At 41.2% G+C, this 24,752-nt stretch overlaps 1 protein-coding gene across 1 annotated transcript in view; it reads right to left on the bottom strand.

Moving 5' to 3' along the window:
• Positions 1–18,031, bottom strand: part of LOC124718661 (probable cytochrome P450 304a1) — a 41,580-nt gene extending 23,549 nt beyond the window's left edge. Inside the window, exons 1-3 of the mRNA XM_047244288.1 lie at positions 17,890–18,031; positions 6,603–6,851; positions 3,977–4,140 (exon numbers count right to left, since the gene is read on the bottom strand). Of these exons, the coding sequence (XP_047100244.1) occupies positions 3,977–4,140; positions 6,603–6,851; positions 17,890–17,989 (513 nt within the window). The 5' untranslated portion in view covers positions 17,990–18,031. The remainder of the gene's footprint in view (positions 1–3,976; positions 4,141–6,602; positions 6,852–17,889) is intronic.
• Positions 18,032–24,752: the final 6,721 nt, after the last annotated feature.

Consider the following 24,752-nt stretch of genomic DNA (forward strand, 5'->3'; position numbering starts at 1 on the left):
AGTATCACCTCTAGATCTGACATAAAATAGGGTCTCATACCTACAGAGATAAGAAGCACTGGCAACAACATTGAACCCTATGGAACAGTCATTGTAGCTTCTCACAGTGTTGATAGTGTGGTGACCCTCTGAAAATTTCCTGAATATTTTTATCTCACTTCTATATAGCAAAATCCTGTATGAAGGTAATTATGGCTTTATTTCCAACTCTGTCTTCACTGGTGTGTAGTCTGTCTGTACTATGACACCACCACCAAGTTCTCTCAACTGACATGGCAGACACAAGGAGGAACATTTCCAACCACTGAATTTTCGAAAAAGACCAGACCATAGCTTTCTCACACCAGCTGACCCAGCTAACGACGGTTCAAAAGAGGTGCTAACCAAAACAAAAAGATTTGTATCTCAACAGGACCGAAAATGTACAATATTAGAGAAACTAAACAATACACAAAAGTGAATACTCTTAGAATGGAACATTTTCCACGTATGTGTGTTTCTTCTGCATTGGGAAATGTGATTGTTACACAATAGCAATTAAGGATGCTAACAAATTATTTGAGCGGCAAGAGAGACAATCAGAGCTGGATAGTCAGATATAAGGACAATCTCAGACAAAATTTTGCAGACCTCTGAGAGAGAGAGAGAGCACCCTAGATGCAGATAAATTTGTAAATGTACATGAAGATGTAAATGTACATGTAGCTGTGTGTGACACTTTGGTCCTAAGCCTCGTATGAGACACTTCCAATTCTGCTAGGAGGTTGCTCAAGACTTTGTTCTGTGTACAAGCAGTGACTGCCACCCACAGCTATTGCTAGTTGTTGGCAGAATCTAATGCAGCTACTGAATGCATACTTGGCAAACGTTTCCGGACCCTGCACCCCAGTGAAGATCTGTCTGCCAATAGTCTGCATGCCTTGAAGTAAAGTGACACCTAGGAGGGTGGTCCTGAGATTTCCAGTAATATAATGGTCTTACCGCTCTTTTCATTTTAATTTTAGTTTGTGAAATTGGTGTGTAAATGCTGTGTTTTGTGAAGAGAGGCTGCTGTGATTTTTAACCACAGTCCAAAAGTAGGTAAATTCGATGCTACTAAGATAGTCTTAACATAAAAATTCCTGGCGGATTAAAACTGGGTGCCACACTACGAGTGTAACTCGGGACTTTTGCCTTCTGCAGGCAAGTGCTCTATTAACTGAGCCACCCAATGATGACTCACAGCGAGTCTTGAAGGTACAGACAAGATACAGGCGGAAATAAAGCCCTGAGGGCGACAGGAGGTGTCATGGTTTGTTAACCAGTCATGCTTTTGCAACTCAGTTGGTGAAGCACTTCCCACTTGAGGCAAAGGTCCTGAGTTAGAGTCTCGATCTGGCACATAGCTTTAAATTCACAAGAAGTTTCTTATCAGTACACACACCACTGCAGAGTGAAAAATTCATTCTGCAGGTGTAATATATTTTAAGAACATTTATTAGTCGCCCATAGCACTCTTATTTGTTTTTGATTGATAAATGAAAAACTTATATGCTTCAGTAATGGTGTTCTATAATTACTAAAGTTTTTTTCATTTGACATTAATCTTGAATACTCGCATTTTTACTTGATTAGTTATTTAAAAAACGTTATTTCTTTCAAGAAATTGTGATCCTACTACTGAACATTGTGTATCATGACAGCAATAAAATTCAAATGGATCTGTATGGAAAAGTATGTAACCAGCAACCCTGAGACTTATACAGTGGACTGTTCCATCTCACGTGCCCACAGGCATGCAGCACATTGGAAAATGGGCACATAGGATCAGCTGACCTGCAGACTGTGGGCTCAGCCAGCTGGGTAGTACTGCACTGACCGAAAGCATGCGGATGGGGATGGCTAGTTGCCTTGCAAGTGCAGAGTGAGTGCAATTTGGGCTGGCTGGAAAGTGGCCTATACTAGCTCCTTCTGTCAGCAAGGAAGATAGGGGGGGGGGAGGGGGAGGGGGAAACGCTCAGGAGTTCCTCTGCACTAAGCGGCAGTGTTGGACTAGCCAGTTATGTGCAATGTACATGCAATAAGCAGCTCTGCTACGAACATTTTGTACTTTCACACTAAAGAGCACATGGAAATTTTTCAAAATGATTTTTTTCGAGTGTTTTCGATAAGTGTGACACACAGCATTATAAAACTGATGTCCAGGCACTTACTTTCAAATCACCTCAGTATGAATATAATCGAAGAGGACAGAGCAGTCCATGAGGCCTTCTCATAAGGTCTGGACTTTTTGTGAACATTGAAACTAATCATCGTCACCAGTTAGCAGCCACAGGCTGGGTCTGTTCGGAACATAAGCCTCACCATGTAGTCCTGTTTTTCCACCCTCTTAATGTACTCACTCTGTTTCTGACTTCACCACTTTTTTTCAAAACATTCCTTCACATCTTTCAGCTGTACACCCCTTTGTCATTTCGTGAATCTTCTTGGGAATCCGCTTGTTTTCCATTTTCTTTAGGTCACCATACCACATTACTCTTGATATTTCTATCCTGCTCTGCAAATGGTGCCTCCTTCATTATTTCCCTTACCACTTCTTTCCTCACCCTATCTCTCCTTTTTAATGCCATATGACTTCTGAGGAACTTCATTTCACATGCCTGTAATCTATTTACTTCTCTTGTCTTCATTATCCTTGTTTCAGATGCACAGATCAGTATTGCAATGTAGTAACTTCTATATATCGCTTCTTTGTTTTTTTCCTGGGACATCTTTCTTCCAAACCAGACTCCTAAAATTTTGCAGCAGTGCTTCTGCCTGTCTGCCACTTTCACTCATCTCTGATTTCTTCCATTTTCCTCTGTCACGCTTCCCAAGTAACTGACACTTTCCATCTTCATTAATTGTTCACCTTCAAGCCTTTTTATCTTTTTTTCTAGTTGTAATTTAAGATCTGTTTCCATTAAATTTCATTCCATAGTGTCTCAAGTTTCCTCCCCAGCATGCAGCAGTTCCTGAATGTCTTCCTCCTTGTTTCTGCAAATCATCCCTTCGTTTCAAAACATTATTGCTTTCATCTTTTCTTCCACAGTTTTTTCTGCCACCTTATCATTATCTCATTCAAGATCACAATGGAGAGGAGAGGTGACAATCCATTGCCCTATTTCACACAACTCCTTTGCTGGAACCAACCCATCCTTTCATTTGCCACTTTCACACAATTCAGACCTACACAATACACCTCCTCCGCTCTCTTTCTTTTCTCTTTTTTTCACTCTCTTCTTTTCCAATGCTTCCTAGACCTTCCTTCTACAGACACTATCAAATGCCTTTTCTATACCAAGGAAGGCCATGATGAAGTCTTCCCCAAATTCATAGTGGTGCTCCTGGAAATCCCTCATTGGAAAAATGTGGTCAACAGTTGGCCTCCCAGATCTGAAACCACGCTGTTCCTCTCTCAATTTGTTCTTGACCCTCGTTCAGAGTCTGCTCTCCAGGATCTTTTCATATACCTAGGTACAGTGTGCTATCAATGTGACTCCCCTGTAGTTTTTACAATCCCTCCTTCTTTCTCTCTTGAATCCACAGCTGATTAGTGCCCTCTTACAATCCCGCAAAGTCTTCACCTCATTTCATCACACCACCCTCATCATACAATACAGCCAATGCTTCCCAACCTCCCATGCCAGTTTCACCATTTCGGCATTTATTTCTTCCACACCCAGTGACTTCCTCCTTTCGTCTTGTACAAAGCCATTTCTATTTCTATCCTCGTGAGGTCTTTGACCGATCGTTAGTCTACTTCAACCTCCTTTAGTCCATTATCCTCATCTCCCAGGCCATTTGGACTAGTAATCAATATAACTGTTGTATAGTCACCCCTGGGCTATTATAACAGTTGATGTGCGTTTTCCTTGTACTTTCTTCCCTGGGGCCAGATCGTTTTTAGCCCTACAATGTGTGCAGTGCAGTGAGGCAGGACAAGTAGGACAGCCACCTTGTCTCCGGTCCCACAGCGGATGAGCTCCACCAGCTCCCTCATCTCCGACTCGATCTCCGCTTCCAGTCGGTCGGATCGCCGCCCGAAGCCGAAGTCTCGCAGGTACCTCAGCATGAAGCGGCGCTGCTCCATCGCCTCCTCGCCCTCCAGGAAGTTGATGCCTGCACAGTGGAGAGCCCGACAGTCAGAATCCACACCAGATTTTTTAGTATCCGATGCAAAAAATTTAACTATTACTTTAGTTTATTTACGATTAAAATATTTAATTCAAGAGTTTTGAATATATTAGGCCTGTGTTGCAGAGCTGCCTCGAATAAAATGTCGCTGACATGGAAAGACAACAGTGCAAGATACCTCTCTAGCACCCCTTCACAGCAGCATAGAACATCAATACTGTGCAACGCCACATAAATATTATTTTGGTCATCGTTCTAAATACCTGAATAATATCCTAAATATCTTAATAGAAAACATGACCTAGTGATTATCAACAACAATGAGTGATGTATGGTTCACTACAAATAAGTAACAACATATTATACCTCTAATTTTTTCCATACGATGCATAGTTGTACAACATCTCTAAGACTAGCTGCTCAGTTTAATAGTGCAACACCACATAAATATACTTTTCCGCCTCTGTAGATGAGCACTCATCACAGCTGACTGGCAAGCAGTGGACTGAGTTCGATTCCGGGTACCGCCATGGGTCGTTCCTTGGTGGGTGGACAGGTGCAGTGTGCACTCAGCCTCGTGAGGTCGACCGTAGAGGTGCTCGACCGGTTACTGTCGGTTCCAATGTCAAGAAACCACACGCCCCTCCATACTACATCCGATGACGCGTCTAGTCACTTTCTAGAACTCTCAAACCTTTCCTTCCTTCGTGCTGATTACTCACTCGATCCCCATAGTCTCTTCCGACACACTGCACTCATCATCCACCCCATATGCCCTTTTTGCTTTTTATTCTTTTGATTTGTTATCTCAGAAGTAGCCATAAAACCATGCTCCTCTTGGACGTTTGTGTACCTTCTACTCCTCTGCGGTGATAGGTCTTCTGATATAGCTGACATAGCTATCTTCCAGATGGAATATCAAGTGAGTAAGCTCTCAATCTGCAGTGGCAGTAATAACTGTTGCTGCTATAACAGGAATCCATAGAGACTTTCCGTGTGACTTTCGAATCTATGTACTCTTTTTTTTTTTTTTTTTTTTTTTTTTTGCTCACGCCATTACGAAAATTTTAAAATGAACATCCACGTCTAATAACATGTCCATTTTGCTGTGCTCTCTGAGAGAGCTGGAAAGAACACATGTACGTATTGGCACCCACATACATTATATTGTGATCCGTAAGCTAGATGGTGAACTAGTAAAAAATAAGTGACTTATTTTTTTTCATTTATCTTACATGCTTCAGTTAACTATTATTACTTTTTATCTTTTTGACTTTATGGTTGGGAATTGGACGTGTTCTTGTGATGTATGATATTTGTGTGTCTACCTGATGCTGCAACAAATCAAGACGTGGAACACTCGTTCCTTTTTAGCATATTTATGCAGCTACAACTTCCTGACTCTTTCTGAGGATTAATTTTATTGTAACTTATCTAATTAATATTTGAGACGTTTGTATCTATCTGACACAGCAACGAATTTAAACGTTGATTGCTCATTATTTCTTTGTATATTTTGGAATCTTCTACTTTGTGTTTATTATAACTTTCAACATATTTATTTATATTATATTGTATAAAATATGTGTGACTTCCTAAGGGACCAAATTGCTGAGATACCTACACTTACACACTACTTAAACTAACTTATGCTAAGAACAATACACACACCCATGCTCGAGGAAGGATTCGAACGTCTGGTGAGATCATTGTATAACTCGTCAGGTAGTACACATAATTTTTTTCTCATGTCACACACAAAGCCTACAAAGCTTAATTTTGAACATGAAAAATAACACCTTTCAGCTAGCAACACACGTCCATTTGGCATTAACAAATTGTTCCCAGAACACCGACAGTTCCATAACTATTCCAGATATTGAATAGGGATCGCAGTAAACATCACCGTTGGCGAGTTTAGTTTGCTGTGTCCAGTGTTTGCTAGCCTCTTGTACTTCAGTGCATCAGCAAGCCCGCCCTCCACCTCCATCATGCTACTGTATAATACACATCTCTTTAACTGGGGCTATTCCTAATGGAGAAATATTTTTCACTGATAGATGAATAACATAAATGAACCCTTTCAACTAAGTCATTTACGTTATATTTCAACTATTAACAATGTTGCTTGCATCATTTACAAATAAGAGGTATTTTAGAGCCATCTTAATGTAATGAACAGATTTTTTAGAAGTTTTATCAATGAAAGCTGTGGTCTGCAGAGAGAACACTGTGGTAGCCGCACTTCAAAGGGGCCCAACAGTTTCATACTTCATAATGATAAATTTTAGTAGGAAACTCTAAAAGCTTTTATTGTTGTGTGTGGATAATTCACACAACAACATATGATAATAGATACTGGTGTGTAAACAGTATTCTATTAGATGAATTCCTTTAGAATATTATTACAGACCAGAGAAGGTATTGTGAGTTAAATCTGCACTTACCAAGTTCCTTATGTGGCATTCTGTGCTTGATGGCGATATTGGATATCCGGCCCTGCAGAGCGGGGTTGTTCAAGGCCTCCTTGGCGGCCTCGTAGTCACTGATGACCACCACGGGAAGAGGTCCAAAGTAGAAGCCCACCAGTTTGGACTTGTAGCGGCGCGTGAAGGCGTGCATCACTTTATACGGGAACTTGTAGTTCTCCAGAAGCAGCTGGATGTAGCTGCCCCATATTGGTATTCTAGGGGGGCCTACAAGATTGAGTATGTATTACATATGTGTAGCAAAATATTGCGACAGTCAGATGGACTGCACTACAATAACATTTTTGTCTTCACCATAGTTCTTATAGGTTTCTTTACAGATCGTGCATTTCGGTATTATGCCATTTTCAAAGGATCCAATATGTGAATCATTGTATTGTGGCTCAACAAATCGAATTTCTCAACAAAAACTGCAGTCAAGCAAACAGTTATTACAGCCCAACACCTCATAAAGCATTTAAACAACGTATCTCTAATATGGACTGCCCTGAAGAATTCCTGTGTGACAGATGGGACTTGCGTGAGCGATGGATGGATGGGTGTGTGTACCAGTGAATGGTCTCTGTAGGAATTCTTGATAATTATTATATATTGAGACACTTCATTAGTAAAACATCGTTTATTTATTTATTTACGTGATCGATGAGCTTTGGAAGACGTTTTCATGGAGGCAGTTATAATGAGCCCATATAACATTGTGGTATGCTTCGAATATCTGAGATATACAACATGGCCAAAACAGCGAACATTATCGTCCAGGTATTGTGATAAATTTTAGACAGAATTTCTAAGAAAGTGTACTTGCCTATTTGATGTCTACAGTCTACCTCTTACAGACTTTCGTATCAGGCTTCCTTTTGTAAGGTATTATTGGCTACTGCATAGAGCCCTCTTAATTATTCATGAATTATTGACATGTGAAGTTGCAAAATCATTTATGAGTGAAGGGAATATGCAGACACGACATTAGTAATTCATGGTAGTGTATCAGTGACTCAGAAAAAGTCACAGATGTAGAACATTTTGGCGAAAATAAGAACTGTGGATGCTCCAAAGTTAAATGAAACGAAACAAATTTGACTATCATTTACATCTTTCAGTTAGCGGATAGTAAGGACAATAGATACACTAAAATCACAAATGTTACACAAACTTTTGAAGAATAATTAGCACACTCATTATATACAGTAGGAAGTTGTTATTACATTAAAAGATCGTCCTTCCCATTTCATTCCTGAAAGCTGTCTTTGTTAAGAAATGCAGTGGTCCAAGAATAGAATCTCAAGGCACGCTTATTTTAAGTAATATTGTAACAAGGGATTAAGGTGACTTTTAAATATACTCGAAACACTTACGCTAACTTCCTTCAACTTATCAATTAGTGTGGAAGGGGCTCATGTTTGTAGATTAACTTTTCCATTTATAAAGACTATACTGAACAAAATTAAAATTATGAAGTTATGAAAACCACAGAGAAAGACAAACTGGAGACTTCATTTAGTATTACTCAACAAATTTACTATACGTTTGGAAAACAGAGCTATTAATCTAATAGTTTGTTTAAAAGCGTTATAAATTGGGGTAGTAGTCTGTGTATTAACCATTACTGAGCACCAGTTAAATGCAGCAGTAGCAATATTAAATGTTGATGATTGTCATTTAGCAGCTCCCACTGCAAAAGGAATACTATGTAAGGAGGATCTGCCATACATGGGAGAAACATTCCTAAATTCAAAACAACACAACTATTTTGGAAAAAAAAATACTGAAGGGTAGGCATGTAAAAACATACTGCTGAAAAGCACATGTATAATTGCTACACCTGGTGGATCCCCAATATGAAAACTTAGCTTTCTGATAAATACAAATCCTGGGGTAGCACGAGTCAGACAATAAGACAGGAAATTATGTTTTGTGGTTATATCGTTGTCCATTTCTCTTGATGGCTCAGAGATAAAAAAGCTTAACTCTTACATTCTCACTTTTAATATTCTCCACTAGAATTGTGTTGGAGGAGATTGTCATAATTAATATTCTCGTAGATGAACTTAGCTGAACTACTTCCATTTTTAAGCAAGCACTGCTCTTGTACTCAGCCACACATGGGAATCGTCACTTTCTCAAGGTAACTTCCCTAACAGATTAAAACATATGAGAATGCAGGCTTTCTCCGCGAATGTCGATGATAAAATCTTCTCGGGTTGACAGCCGAGTCAATGTGTTGTTCTCCAGCAACGTTTCAGCAAGTTTCTTATTTGCCATCTTCAGGCGAAGTGTCGGGTTCACGTCCCCTCCGCGCCGATTCCGCTCGCTCCTGATTGGCTCGACTGGCGCCGAGGATGCAGAGAAGCCCGTGGCTATAAAGATCCGGACGAGACGTGAACCTGACACTTCGCCTGAAGATAGAAAGTGAGAAACATGCTGAAACGTTGCTAGAGAACAACACATTGACTCGGCTGTCAACCCGAGAAGATTTTATCATAGAGTAAAACATGCTCTTATTCAATTAATAATTTATGACAGATATTAATTATAAATGATCTGATTCACTTACTTCATTCTCAAAACCTTCCAAAAAAATAATTTTTATATAACTGTTGGACTGTAACTGAAAATACAAAAGTCAAAACGAAGAATTTTGTTAGATCTCCCATCGAGATTTCGCGAATTTCTACTGGCGTTGTACAGGGTTCAATGTTCTGTTGTATACACAAGTGATCTTCCAGGTTACAGCAATAAACCAAAACCAATGCTATTTACTGATGACTCATGCACCATAACATATCCAATAAGGATGTAGCCGCAGAAGAAAGGAAAATTGAAGCACGTGTTATGAATAAAAGTCGGTCTGTTCACTATATGTTGGTTTGTATTCACCAGCATGTGCATCAGAACTGACAGACTTTAATCCATAAAGTAAATATTTTTCACTGGCACTGTGTTACAAGTGAAACCGCTCGAGATTGGTTAAAACGTTAATGACGTACATAGAAAAGCACTGCATTATTCGTCATGATGCTACATCACTTAACTTGAAAGCCGGCCGGGGTGGCCGTGCGATTCTAGGCGCTACAGTCTGGAACCGCGTGACCACTACGGTCGCAGGTTTGAATCGTGCCTCGGATATGGATGTGTGTGTTGTCCTTAGGTTAGTTAGGTTTAAGTAGTTCTAAGTTCTAGGGGGCTTATGACCTCAGCAGTTGTCCCATAGTGCTCAGAGCCATTTTTGAACTTAACTTGAAAGATTCTCAGTTCATCCAGTTCTCTGCTAGGCAGGATGTATGAGCAACATTAACAACAGACAATATAGGAAAGGAAGTACGCTAAATTGACTGTTCAGGATTCCTGCATTGAGCAGAACTTGAGTTGGAAATCACATTTTATTATAGCTGTGTAAGTGATGATTTTGGTGTTGAAACCAACAGGTAATTGGATTACTTCGTGTACTTCCAGTCATTAGCATTACTTTGGATAATTGTATGCAGCAGTATGCAATTAGTCAAGCAGTATTCATTGTACAAACATATGCTATAGGGAATCTGTCTGCTGTTGTCCTCAGCCTTCATGTAAGTTGCTGTTAAAAAAATTAAGGCAAAAACCATTTACCCTTGTATGATGTCTGTTGTGGGGAATCAGGCATTCTTTGAAAACAAAGGCAGAGTACATAAATGTAAGACTAGAAGTATAAGCCGATTTCTCAGCCCACATCTTAATCTTAATCTTGCAAAGAATAGAGCAAACGCATGTAGACATAAAAATTAGTTGACCGCCTCCCTCGTGAATTTCAGGTGATGACAGACAATGGAAACGGTTTTAAAAACATATATAATTCATACTAGTGGATATATCCTTCTACTTTATAGGTGAATTTGTGAATACGTAGTGTTCGTACGCGATTGGTTTACATTTTAGTAAAGTGTTACTATAGATTAAAGTGGAACACACATAGCCATAATAGCACTGAGAAGATGTAAGTTAATTGTCACCTACCAAAGAAGTGTTACCGAACTGCATGTTCCCTGATGTTTGTGGTTTGGACGAACCAAAGTAGCTCTTCTTAACATCAAGTTGTGACGTAAAAGGCACTTTAATGTAGCACCACATTTCAAATGCCGTCTTTTCTACTTTTCCCGTATTGTTTATAGTCCATATTTTATTCACAAACGTGGTTACAACCTACGTGAATACCATCAGAAAATACTTTCTGGCAGTTGAATTGTATTTCCGACGGTAACACACTTCTTTTTGTCAGAAGTAAGCTTCTTTTGCTATTTTCTGTGAACATTTTGTATTCTCCTGATTCATGTAGCTGTCGGTTTATTTGCTGGTCAGATACCAAATCTCGTGTACTGTTTTTACCGTCTCATTTCCCAATCTAAGTTTCCGAACATTATCTGGCCGAATTTGCCTACATTCCATTGCCTTTGTTTCACTTACATTGGTGTTCATCTTCCAGCCTGTTTCTGAGATGCTTCTTCCGGACAAGACACTACAACCGAATACATAAAGGACGTGTTAGTACCGGTTACTGGCCAGCTATGAATACTAAGTGATGAAAACAGACGCACCTGGACCATTACCGCTGCTGCATTACTACAGGATGTAGCAAAACAGAGAAACATCGAAAATACAACGAAAACTTCATAAGATATTTTGTACTAAGTATGCCGTATTATTTTATCAAATTTTAAAACAATTGCGGCATAAGAAAGTAGAAAGTATAATCAGAGCCAAAAGCGGTCGACATTATCGACTTTCATATGTTGTACATGAACGGTGGTAACAGCCTCCCTTCTCAGAGTTGGTAAACAAGTTGTAGCTGGACAATTTAGATATTAAAAACTGAAGTGTCTACATATTAACAATGTATGTAATCATCATGAAACTGAGTTTTTTCCATTATTTTTAATCCAGTTGCGCTAAATTTTTGTTTTTGTGAAATAGACTGTTGTTCACAAAAGAGACATGATCTATACCGCTTAACTAATATTCAACGTCATTTGCTGTCATTGAGAATTGCACCTCACATGATTTATGAAACATGCAAATGGATACCAAGTGACAATAAACCCACCTTTATTAGATAATGATAAACAAGATTTTTTAAATTTTTAAATAAAATATAAATGTCGTGTGACTAGGGCCTTCCGTCGGGTAGACCGTTCGCCGGCTGCAAGTCTTTCGATTTGACGCCACTTCGGCGACTTGCGTGTCGATGGGGATGAAATGATGATGAGAAGGACAACACAACATCCGGTCCCTGAGCGGAGAAAATCTCCGACACAGCCGGGAATCGAACCGGGGCCCTAAGGATTTATATTCTGTCGCGCTGACCACTCAGCTACCCGGGGCAGACATTTTTAAAAAATAGTGTTTAGAGACATAAAGTGTGACTAATCAACGCAGAAGAAATTCATAATTTTTATATTTATTAATTTATTTCGATTTCCTTAACGGGTAGCAGAATTTTCGAACAAGCAATTTCTTTATTGGCTTAAAATATGCTTCGAACCTTCTAAAATATGAGGCAAAAATTCTAATCCTTGAAAAATAAGTGTTCTATGGAATTCCAAGCCGCTCCTCTAGCTCCTCGGATGACCCAAAACTACCTACCTGTGCCAACTCGAGACCCCCTGTAGTGTCTGGGTATAGTTACAAGCATTTCAGAGCAATGATACGTAGCTTGGTGCAATCAGGGATCAATGGGTGTAAGAAAAAACAACTCATTCGCTTCGAATTTTGATATTTATGTGCAGTATTTTCGAATGATAGTTTATTTGTGATCTGATAGTGTACTTTTTTGTCTTTCAAGTAAGAATGAGTGATGAGTAAGTGTACTCGGACAGAAAAGGTGCGGAAATATCGTATCCGACGCGGCGTCGAAGAAGTATGTCATCAAAGCGTCCGGAGAGTACATATGAGGCTGAGAGAAGTTCAGAGAATGACTCAGCGCCTCTGCTACGAAATTGAAAGACAGTGACAAGGATATTGATGTGCATTACGGATTGAGCAATAGGATTATAAATGTTCTTGCTGTTTTCTTTGTTATTTTTCAACACGTGATCTGCAAAAACTGCAATGCAGAAATCACGTTGCAAGAACGAAGTCTTCGAGGCTTGGGCTCCACGATAATTATTGCTTATCCAAACTTCACAGAAGCCGTTATACCAAGTAGTAAGTTTATACGGACGCATATGAAATCAAGCGTCGAATCGTCCAAGCAATGCCTGGACTAGGGCTAACGGAATTATAACGTTTTGTTCGCTCATTTAACTGCATCGACCGATATTTCAACCGTTCTGTGATAAACTACTGGATATGTTTTCAGTCGGAACGGCAACAGTGCGACAAGACGGTCCTGGGATAGCGTATCAACACTAAGAGTTTTCTAAAAGTAGAATTTCTTCATGTGTTCGTGTCTGTAACACATTTCAAAACTTCAAACACGTTTCTCTCGCAATACGAGTTTTCGAAACGACACATAGTATAACTCCAACAATTTTTAATCTTTTCAATTGAAAATTTAACCACAGTTTTGAAATAGCATAACCACTAGGGAATTTTCGATTACGTAAATTTAAACAACATTTATTACCAAATGACTGTCTGTGTTTTGGTGGGAATAGAATGACTTTATTCAAACACTCGCCAACTACGCAAAGATAAATATTTCTAAAATCCCCTGTGTGGTTCACTAGCTATACTCATGTAGATTACTTAGATATTTCTTTCCTTTTTCCAGATTCAAAGTGGCACCAGCTACAGTGTGTGGCGCAGATCACCTCAAGCTCACTAGGATAATCTGTAATATTTTCCGACAAACTATTTTGTGATAAAAAAAGAAGTGCTTTTCTTAGGCCGTCACAATGGTGTTACCTCTTAAATATGTTACCCCTTAAATATGTTACCCCTAAAGCATACGTTAAATGGGATACACTCTTTGAGAATCTGTAGGTAGCAAGGATAAAATACAAGGAGCGAATGTGTACCTACTACTTGACTACTTGTACAGGATTTGGACTGTAGTTATAACAACGATGGACATGCAGCGGAAGTAGTAGCTCAGAAAAAAGTGAGATAGGGTTGTAGCTTAGGCCTGATGTTATTAATGAGGAAGCTGTGAAGGAAACCAACGTTAAAAGTGGAAAGGGGATTAAAGGCCAGGCAGAAGAAATAAAAAGAACTTCAAGTCCTGCCTATGACGTTCTAATTCTGAGACGGTAATAGACTTGGATGAGCAGTAGAAGCGAATAGGCAGTATCTTGAAATGATGTTATTAAGATGAACGTTGTCAGAGGAAGACAAAGATAACGGAATGCAGTCGAATTTAGTCAGATGGTTCTGTGGAAACGAGATTAGGAAATGAGGCATTGAAGTTCTGCTATTTGGACAGCAAAATGGCTGCCGATGTTCGAAGTAGGGACGATGTTAAGTACAGGCTTCCAGTAGCAAGAAAACCATTTTTGAAAGGGACGAATTTGTTAGCATCGAGTATAAATTTAAGTATCAGCAGGTTTTTTTCTGAAAGTATTCGTCTGCAGTTTAGTTTTGTATGGAACTGAAATGTGAACGATAAACAGTTCATGCAAGAAGGCAGTAGCAGCTTTCGAAATGTGGTGCCATCAAAGAATGATAATGGTTAGATAGGTACTTCGAATAACTGATGAGCGAGTACTGAATCGGTTGGGGAAGAAAGATATTTAAGGCGTGGCTTGAGTAAAAGAAGGCGTGGTTGATGGTGTAACACATTTTGTGTGCTATCTATCTTTTCACTGTATAATCAGATCGGTGGCCATGATCCAAAAGTAAACAGGCTAGGTATCGAGAAATGCAGTCGATACTTTTACGCTATGCGTTAGAGATTAAGACTCGTAATTGGAATGACAACCTTCTCTATGCTATCCGGGATACTGACATAGAATTAACCTCGTCCAACTGGCAATGTTTGATTACAAGCTAAAATTTTCTAATATGGTTAAAACTACATAATAATTCAATACTGATAGACAGTGAAGCAATTAGATGCGCAGTGATTCATAATCTAATCTCTTATTGGCCATGCCTCGCAAATAACCTGCACTGATCCACAATCTAATCTCTTATAGACTGCAGTTCGTAAATATTCTCCAGTGTTACCAGAACATGGAAACAACACTGAAATTCAAGAAACACATAATTTACGAAAATTCGAATTACAAAAATTATTTATCCTTTATGATATTGGTATGTCACTACAAAGCACAGGTAACGGAGATGCAGCAAAACTTCCTTTCCAGCACACTTGCTGGATTGGGGATTAATTGAAGTAAGTAACAATTACATTGCATCGTAGACAACATTTTCGAAACACAACTGATTCGCCTTGATGTTAATACCAACATTCCACCTATATTTTTGTACTATTAAAATAACTGAAGATCTCCGAAGGTCACGGCTTTAAGAAAAGTAGCTTGAAATCGTAATGTTGTCAAAATGATCCAAAATTTTTATCTCTAGTCAGACTACGTGTACTGTTAAGAAAGGAAATCGTGTAAGGGACGTCCAAAAAGTTTCCGGTCGAAGGTCGCACACCCTATAATCGGTACGCCAATGAGGCAAAATCACCGTCAGCATTGAGGTAATAATCCCACCGATACACCAGATTGAATATACCCGTTTGGTAAAAACTGTGTCGTGCTGTGTGAAGAATTCGGTAACTGCTTGCTGCACATCCTCGTCCACTAGGAATCGTCGACCCTTCGAGACCTTTTTTAAGGGATCGAAGTCGTGATACTTACGTAGGGAGAGATCAGGGCTACAGGGCAGATAATCGAGTGTCTCCCAGTTGAATTGTCGTAACTCATACGTAACATTTGCGATATTGGGAAGTGCGTATTCACGAAGCAGCAGCAACCCTTGTCGCAATTTTCCACAACTGTGGTTTTCGACAGAAATGCTGCCCCAGACACATTCTTCATTCTTCGGTGGATATCTGCCGGTGTTTGTCCTTCGGCAGCCAAGAAAATAATAACAGCACGTCGGTTCTGTGCGTATGCATTTGGTAATAACGTCGTCACAGTAAACGTTTCCTCATTTCCAGCACACACGTCGAAATGACGCGAATATTACACTAATCCCTTGCCTACGTGTCGGTGCTTATATATCCGCATCGTAGTTGTACTACTTTGCATATTTGCTGGGGCAACGCCCCCAAATGCAAAGTTTTGGATTTCCCGCCCCTTATAGAGACATATTTTCATAACTAAGATTCTACAAGGTGTACAACTTTGCTTCCGCCGTTTGCCGATAGGTGGCGACAACGGTAAGTAGTGGTCGAAAGAAACAGATCGCAGAGGTCAGGCAGTCGATTTGTGTCTGCATCATAAAGTTGTTCTTGATTGAAAATATCAGTTTACGAGCCTAATTCTCGTCATTTGCGTGAGGTGTTACTGTTTCGTTTCAATATCAAGGAAACAGCTGCTGAGTCTCATCGAATGCTCTCAAGTATGTATGGTAAGGACGCTATTAGTGAAAGAATGTGAGTGGTTTCAACGCTTCAAGAACGGTGATTTTAACGTCGTAGACCGGCATAGTGGTGGAAGAGAGAATGTTTTCGAAGATGCAGAATTGGAGACATTGCTGAGTGGAGACTCGCGTCAAACTCAAGAGGAATTGGCACGATTAGTGGCAGTGACACAGCAAGCCATTTCAAAACGTCTCAAGACTATGGGCATGATTCAGAAAGAAGGAACTTGGCTCCCGTGTGAGCTGAAACCAAGAGACGTTGTGTGTTTGTGAACAGTTGCTTCAGAGGCAAAAACGGAAGGGATTTCTGCATCGCATTGTGACTGGGGACGAAAAATGGGTTCATTACGATAACCCTAAATGCAAAAAACCAGGGGGATATCCCGGCCAAGCTTCCACGTCGACGGCCAAACCGAATATTCACGGCTTCAAGATCATGTTCTGCATTTGGTGGCACCAGCTCGGCGTTGTGTACTATGAGGCGTTAAAACCAAGTGAAACAATCATAGGCGTTCGTTATTGAACGCAATTAATGAGTTTGAGCAGAGCATTAAAAGACAAACGACCACAATACAGCGAGAGGTACGATACAGTGATTTTGCAGCACGACAACGCTCGACCCCACGTTGCAAAAGAGGCCAAAACGTACTTGGAAACGATAAAATGGAAAGTCCTACCCCACCCGCCGTATTCTCCAGACATTGCTCCCTCTGGCTATAACCTGTTTAGATCAATGACGCATGGTCTGTCTGACCAACAAAATGTGGTTCAAATGGTTCTGAGCACTATGGGACTTAACTGCTGAGGTCAACAGTCCCCTAGAACTTAGAACTACTTAAGCCTAGCGGTCGCACGGTTCCAGACTGTAGCGCCTACAACCGCTCGGCCATTCCGGCCGGCTGACCAACACTTCCGATCTCATGAAGAAGTCACAAATTGCATCGATTCGTGGATCGCTTCAAAAGGTGAAGAATTTTTTCGAGGCGGAATTCGTACACTGCCCGAAAGATGGGAGATAGTAGTGGACAGCGATGGAAAATACTTTGAATAATACCAGTGTAACCAATTTGTTTCATTAAAGCCTCAAATGCTGGGGGAAAAAAGGCGGAAGCCAAGTTGTACACCTTGTGTATAAAAATATTTAATTTATTTAAAAGACCCACTAATATCTGTTCTATTTTTATCAGCAATATTGTTCTTTGATAAATACGTGAGTGTAAGAAAGTAAGTTTGTGACACATCATTTGGTATCGGAAGTTTTGCAGAGACATAAACTTTTCTTAGGAATAACTGATTTGCAATGTGTACACTCTTGAGCACAGATGTGTCTATATAGAGTTCGTCAATTTAATACTGGAGGGTAGAGATTGCAGAAGGAAAAACGACGATCGAATGCAGTGAATCAAATGGACGTAGGCTGGAGTAGCTATTTAGAGGCAAAGATGCCTGCACAGTGTAAGGTGGCGCGAAGAGCTGAATCAAACAAGTGTTTGGACTGGAGACCACAACAACAACAACAACAACAACAACAACAGCAAATCTCAAAGCTAGCTAGTGGTTCTACATACCGAAGCGAAATAATAATAAGTTGGATAGGAAGGTTGACTGTCATACTCTGCAGCAGCTGTACATTTCCCATCTTATTTCTGTCGTGTTTCGCAACAGATACCCACATTTCCGAATTGTGAAGCTTACGACCACCTAGTCAGAATAATTCACCGCCGTGAGACTGGGTACGTACCTGGCGGGAAGTTGGGGGGCTTGTCATAGGCCGCCTTGATGACGTAGTAAGCGAGCAGCCCCACAGCTAAGACAGCGAGCAGGATTCCGGCAATCGCCATGGCCGACAAGCACAGTGTCTGCACGGTACACTCCTGCGAGATACTCCGACGCAACACAACTTAACCCACTAGCAGCTGGGGCGGGTGGTTTTAAAGGCAGAGCCGACCGAAATGTTCCTCCATCGCCCTTCCCCCTAACCGTATCGTAGCCCCACCACCACCCACTCCACCTCCTCCCTCCCTCCCCCCCACCCCCACAAGACCTATCTCGCTACCTATGATGAGTAAACACACTCCTGTAGTACCAGCATCTCTAGACGATGCTGACGTCATCACACGCGGCAGTTCGGGAGGAAGCGAGGTTGTCATTCTGCAGCGTAAAAATCGCTTTCCTTTTTCATTCTTGTTTTGCATGGCTCGCGACTTATCTCGCTACCTGTGATGAGTAGGCACCTATCTGGAGCAGTAGGCGTCCCCAGCGACCTTCGAGTCATCGCGTGCGGCCTATTGAGGCACCGCTGCTGTATCGTTCGGAGGAAAGGTAAACACGGGACGCAAGTCACGTGGTATATCATTATCGGCTCATATCACAAGCAAAAGCTATTTTGGTCGTCTGGAAGTTGAAATAACTTCACAAAACCTCTCACATCTACATCTACGTGATTACTCTGCAATTCACAATAAAGTGGCTGGCAGAGGCTTCAATGAAGCCGGCCGGTGTGGCCAAGCGGTTCTAGGCGCTTCAGTCTGGAACCGCGCGACCGCTACGGCCGCAGGTTCGAATCCTGCCTCGGGCATGGGTTCTAAGTTCTAGGAGACTGATGACCTCAGATGTTAAGTCCCATAGTGCTCAGAGCCATTTTTTTTGGTTCAATGAATCACCTTCAAGCTGTCTCTCTACCACTCCATCCTCGAACGGCCGTCGTAATTTAATATATTATTTATCGGTAATGTTGATAGTTGCCGACTTACGTGGTGGGCCTTAATCAAATGGTTCAAATGGCTCTAAGCACTATGGGACTTAACATCTGACCGAGCGAGGTGGGGCAGTGGCTAGCACACTGGACTCGCATTCGGGAGGACGACGGTTCAATCCCGCGTCCGGCCATCCTGATTTAGGTTTTCCGTGATTTCCCTAAATCGCTCCAGGCAAATGCCGGGATGGTTCCTGTGGTGTCACCGCCAGACACCACACTTGCTAGGTGGTAGCCTTTAAATCGGCCGCGGTCCGTTAGTATACGTCGGACCCGCGTGTCGCCACGGTCAGTGATTGTAGACCGAGCGCCGCCACACGGCAGGTCTAGAAAGACTTCCTAGCACTCGCCCCAGTTGTACAGCCGACTTTGCTAGCGATGGTTCACTGACAAATTACGCTCTCATTTGCCGAGACGATAGTTAGCATAGCCTTCAGCTACGTCATTTGCTACGACCTAGCAAGGCGCCATTATCATTTGTTATTTATCTTGGGATGCATGTACAGTCAGACCGATGTTCACCAATTATGGATTAAAGTTAAGTATTCCAGCAGCTACGTACTTTTCTTGATAGTATAATTACTTTACCTGTTCCAGACCTCACGCCAGTCTGCGTGAGCTTAAACGCGTGCCTTTCGGCTTCCTCCAAACCCCGTGAATTGGCTCCTGCCAATTCACAACAGTTCCTTTGAAGCGGCACGGCCGACTTCCTTCCCCATCCTTCCCTAATCCGATGAGACCGATGACCTCGCTGTCTGGTCTCCTTCCCCAAAAACAACAACAATAACAACAACTTAACATCTGAGGTCATCAGTCCCCTAGACTTACAACTATTTAAACCTAACCAACCTAAGGACAGCACGCGCATCCATGCCCGAGGCAGGATTCGAACCTGCGACCGTAGCGGCAGTGCGGTTCCAGACTGAAGCGCCTAGAACCAATCTGCCACTTCGGCCGGCGGGCCTTAATCAAAATGATATTTCTTTCAATTCTGATTTACAATTAAATGCTTTTGTGAAGTTCTCTTTTTTAACAATATTAATCTACAGTACAAATTATTTGTTATGTTAATGAACGTTAGACTCGCTGAATCTTAAAACATGAACATATAAGTTGAACAACGGAATAAACTTTTCATATTAATTTCCTCGGCTAGTCAGCTCACTTTAAAGCAAAAAATCTTTAGTTATTAATTAAAATTGCAGCCCACACACGCGCGAGAGTATTTTTTCTTGCCTCCGTTAACCACTGCATTGTAGTCGGAGTCCTGGCTCTGGCTCTCCGCTGTTGTAATGAAAATAAGAATGTTAAAGCTACGGATTTTCTGCAACGTCAGGCGGCTGTGGAGAAAAATGTATATTATGTTAATAGCGGACAAGTTTTTCGCTTCCGCTAATTTTATAAGTTAATATCGCCACGTAATGGCGTCGTTGGCTGCATCGGCCGCTGCGATTGTTGCACTGTAAATTACTCGAATGTAGGTTAATTCAAGGAAGGCGGACGTGAAATCGAAATCATCTCTTACAAATAAAAAGTGAACAACAATATTAAATCAATATATTATCTGCTTAATTAGTACAAAAATGCTTACATTTGCCAGCACTCGCAAGATGTCAGTCTACACGCAACCAAGACAAGCGAAGAAGTGAAGACGACTAAAAAATTAACAAAAGAGAGTATCTTGTCGTCTCTTTAGATCATTTTGTTGTATTTCTTTGCCCTCGAAACTTACACAGAGAAGTTATTATAATGCGGAGAAAAATGTATGTTCGCCCGAGTGGCTCGTGTCCACTTATTATTCAAATTTTAAATGTCTCTTCTAAAAAAATATTGTTTTTTAAGTCTTTTCTTATTATTTCACTGGGGACGCTATAACCGTTCCACGCTCGAACGGCACGCGGGACAACGAGCAGTTAGATTTTTCTGTGCGATCCCTGATTTCTCTTATTTTATCGTGATGATGATTTCTCCCTATGTAGGTGTCAACCGAATGGTGATTGAAATATCATGAGAAGATCCCGTCGCAACGAAAAACGCCTTTGTTCTAATGATTGCCACTCCAATTCAATTATCGTGTCTGTGGCACTATCTCCCCTATTTCGCGATAATACAAAACGAGCCGCCCTTCTTTGTACTCTTTCGATGTCATCCGTCAGTCCCACGTGATGCGGATCCCACACCGCACAGCAATACTCCAGAATAGGGCGGACAAGCGTGGTGTAAGCAGTCTCTTTGGTAGACCTGTAGCACCTTCTAAGTGTTCTGCCAATGAATCACAGTCTTTGGTTTGCTCTACTCACAACATTATCTATGTGATCATACGAATTTAGGTTATTTGTAATTTTAATCCCTAAGTATTTAGCTGAATTTACAGCCTTCATATTTGAGTGAATTATCGCGTAATCGAAATTTAGCGGATTTCTTTTACTAGTCATCTGGTTTACTTCACACTTTTCTTTATTCATGGTCAATTGTCACTTTTCGCACCATCATATATCTTATCTAAATCATTTTGCAATTCGCTTTGGTCATCTGATGACTTTACAAGACGGTAAATGACAGCATCATCTGCAAACAATCTAAGACGGACTATCAGATTGTTTCCAATGTCGCTAATATAGATCAGGAACAATAGGGGGGCTATAACACTTCCTTGGGGAACGCCGGATATTACTTCTGTTTTACTCGATGACTTTCCGTCTATTACTACGAAATGTGACCTTTCTGATAGGAAATCACGAAGAAAGTCCACAACTGAGGCGATATTCCATAGGAACACAGTTTGATTAGTAGACGCTTGTGAGGAACGGTGTGGAAAGCCTTCTGAAAATCTAAAAATATCGAATCAATTTGACATCCCCTGTCGATAGTACTTATTACTTCATGAGTATAAAGAGCTAGTTGTGTTTCACAAGAACAATTCATTCTGAGTCCGTGCTGACTGTGTGTCAATAAATCCTTTCCTTCGAGGAACTTCACAATGTTCGAAGACAGTATATGTTCGAAAACCCTACTGCAAATCGACGTTAGTGATATACGCCTGTAATTCAGCGGATTACTCCAACTTCCCTTTTTGGGTATTGGTGTGACTTGAGCAAGTTTCCAGTCTTTAGGTATGGACCTTTCTGTGAGCGAGCGGTACTGTGAGAGGAACCTGACTGGTGTACAATCTTGACCGGAGGCCTTGCTTTTATTAAGTGATTTAAGCTGCTTTATTATACCGAGGATATCTATATTTTTCATGAAACTTCCTGGCAGATTAAAACTGTGTGCCCGATCGAGATTCGAAATCGGGACCTTTGCCTTTCGCGGGCAAGTGCTCTACCATCTGAGCTACCGAACCACGACTCACGCCCGGTACTCACAGCTTTACTTCTGCCAGTATCTCGTCTCCTACCTTCCAAACTTTACAGAAGCTCTCCTGCGAACCTTGTAGAACTAGCACTCCTGAAAGAAAGGATATTGCGGAGACATGGCTTAGCCACAGCCTGGGGGATGTTTCCAGAATGAAATTTTCACTCTGCAGCGGAGTGTGCGCTGGTATGAAACTTCCTGGCAGATTAAAACTGTGTGCCCGACCGAGATTCGAACTCGGGACCTTTGCCTTTCGCGGGCAAATGCTCTACCATCTGAGCTACCGAAGCACGACTCACGCCCGGTACTCACAGCTTTACTTCTGCCAGTATCTCGTCTCCTACCTTCCAAACTTTACAGAAGCTCTCCTGCGAACCTTGCAGAAGTAGCACTCCTGAAAGAAAGGATATTGCGGAGACAAGGCTTAGCCACAGCCTGGGGGATGTTTCCAGAATGAAATTTTCACTCTGCAGCGGAGCGTGCGCGGATATGAAACTCCCTGTCAGATTAAAACTGTGTGCCCAACCGAGATTCGAACTCGGGACCTTTGCCTTTCGCGGGCAAGTGCTCTACCATCTGAGCTACCGAAGCATGACTCACGCCCGGTACTCACAGCTTCACTTCTGCCAGTATCTCGTCTCCTACCTTCCAAACTTTCATCTTGGCGGTTGTTCTTGATTAGAAGTCAGGAATATTTACTTCGTCCGATTTGGCGAAGGAGTTTCGGAAAACCGTGTTTAATAACTCTGCTTTAGTGGCACTGTCATCAGTGACTTCGCCGTTGTTATCGCGCAGTGAAGGTATTGATTGTGTCTTGCCACTGGTGTGCTTTATGTATGACCAGAATCTCATTGGGTTTTCTGCCAGATTCCGAGACAGAGTTTCGTTGTGGAAATTATTAAAAGCATCTCGCATTGAAGTACTCTCGCATGGTTTTCCAATCTCCCTGCAGTGTGGAGTTCTGCATCTAAAACACTGCTACACCTGCATCTACAAGCTAGCTTACGGTGTGTGGCATAGGATAGTTCAGGTACCACTACAGATCCCTGTATTCTCAGTTCCACTGGCGCCTGGTTACTTACAAGTAACACGACTCAAATGCCACTCGCCCATTCTGATACACTTCGAATATCTTGTAGTCTAGCTCAAAATATGAGACACGTATCTTTTTATAGGTGACCATACGACCGCTGGTGAAAATTCTTCCGAAGAAAACTCGGTTTCTTTCTGAGCACACGTGGTCGAAACATTAGAAGATATAACAAAAATGTTGGATCATAATATTCATGGTTGCCACAGTACTTTACAACTGTGCAATCATATCTTCAAACATTTTGATATATTTCGAAACACTCCTCTCACCTCACAATTTTTGAAACGATAAAAAGTTTATGTGCAGTAAATCTAATAGTACAGGGTGATTCAAAAAGAATACCACAACTTTAGGAATTTAAAACTCTGCAGCGACAAAAGGCAGAGCTAAGCACTATCTGTCGGCGAATTAAGGGAGCTATAAAGTTTCATTTAGTTGTACATTTGTTCGCTTGAGGCGCTGTTGACTAGGCGCAGCGTCAGTTGATGCTAAGATGGCGACCGCTCAACAGAATGCTTTTTGTGTTATTGAGTACGGCAGAAGTGAATCGACGACAGTTGTTCAGCGTGCATTTCGAACTAAGTATGGTGTTAAACCTCCTGATAGGTGGTGTATTAAACGTTGGTATAAACAGTTTACAGAGAATGGGTGTTTGTGCAAAGGGAAAAGTTCTGGACGGCCGAGAACGAGTGATGAAAATGTAGCACGCATCCAGCAAGCATTTGTTCGCAGCCCAGGAAAATCGACTCGCAGAGCTAGCAGAGAGCTGCAAATTCCACAATCAACTGTATGGAGAGTCCTACGAAAAAGGTTAGTTATGAAACCTGAACGTCAACTACCGTGTCAGAGCACTTCATCACTGGCCTCCAAGAAGCCCTGATCTTACCCCCTGCGGTTTTTTCTTATGGTGGTATGTTAAGGATATGGTGTTTCGGCCACCTCTCCCAGCCACCATTGATGATTTGAAACGAGAAATAACAGCAGCTATCCAAACTGTTACGCCTGATATGCTACAGAGAGTGTGGAACGAGTTGGAGTATCGGGTTGATATTGCTCGTGTGTCTGGAGGGGGCCATATTGAACATCTCTGAACTTGTTTTTGAGTGAAAAAAAACCTTTTTAAATACTCTTTGTAATGATGTATAACAGAAGGTTATATTATGTTTCTTTCATTAAATACACATTTTTAAAATTGTGGTATTCTTTTTGAATCACCCTGTATATTTAACAACGCAAAATGCAACCATGATGTAACCCTGTTATATGGCTATGACTTAAATTTGCACTTGAGCAATATTATCCCGAAAATTCAATCTTTTATTCGTAATCAGTTTTCACCCTCTCCATTTGTGAACATGTTTAGGTCTTCGTGGTTCAAAAGCGGATACACGACACAAAACCT

Source organism: Schistocerca piceifrons, chromosome 10, assembly GCF_021461385.2.
Source record: "Schistocerca piceifrons isolate TAMUIC-IGC-003096 chromosome 10, iqSchPice1.1, whole genome shotgun sequence".
In the NCBI taxonomy this organism is placed as follows: domain Eukaryota; kingdom Metazoa; phylum Arthropoda; class Insecta; order Orthoptera; family Acrididae; genus Schistocerca; species Schistocerca piceifrons.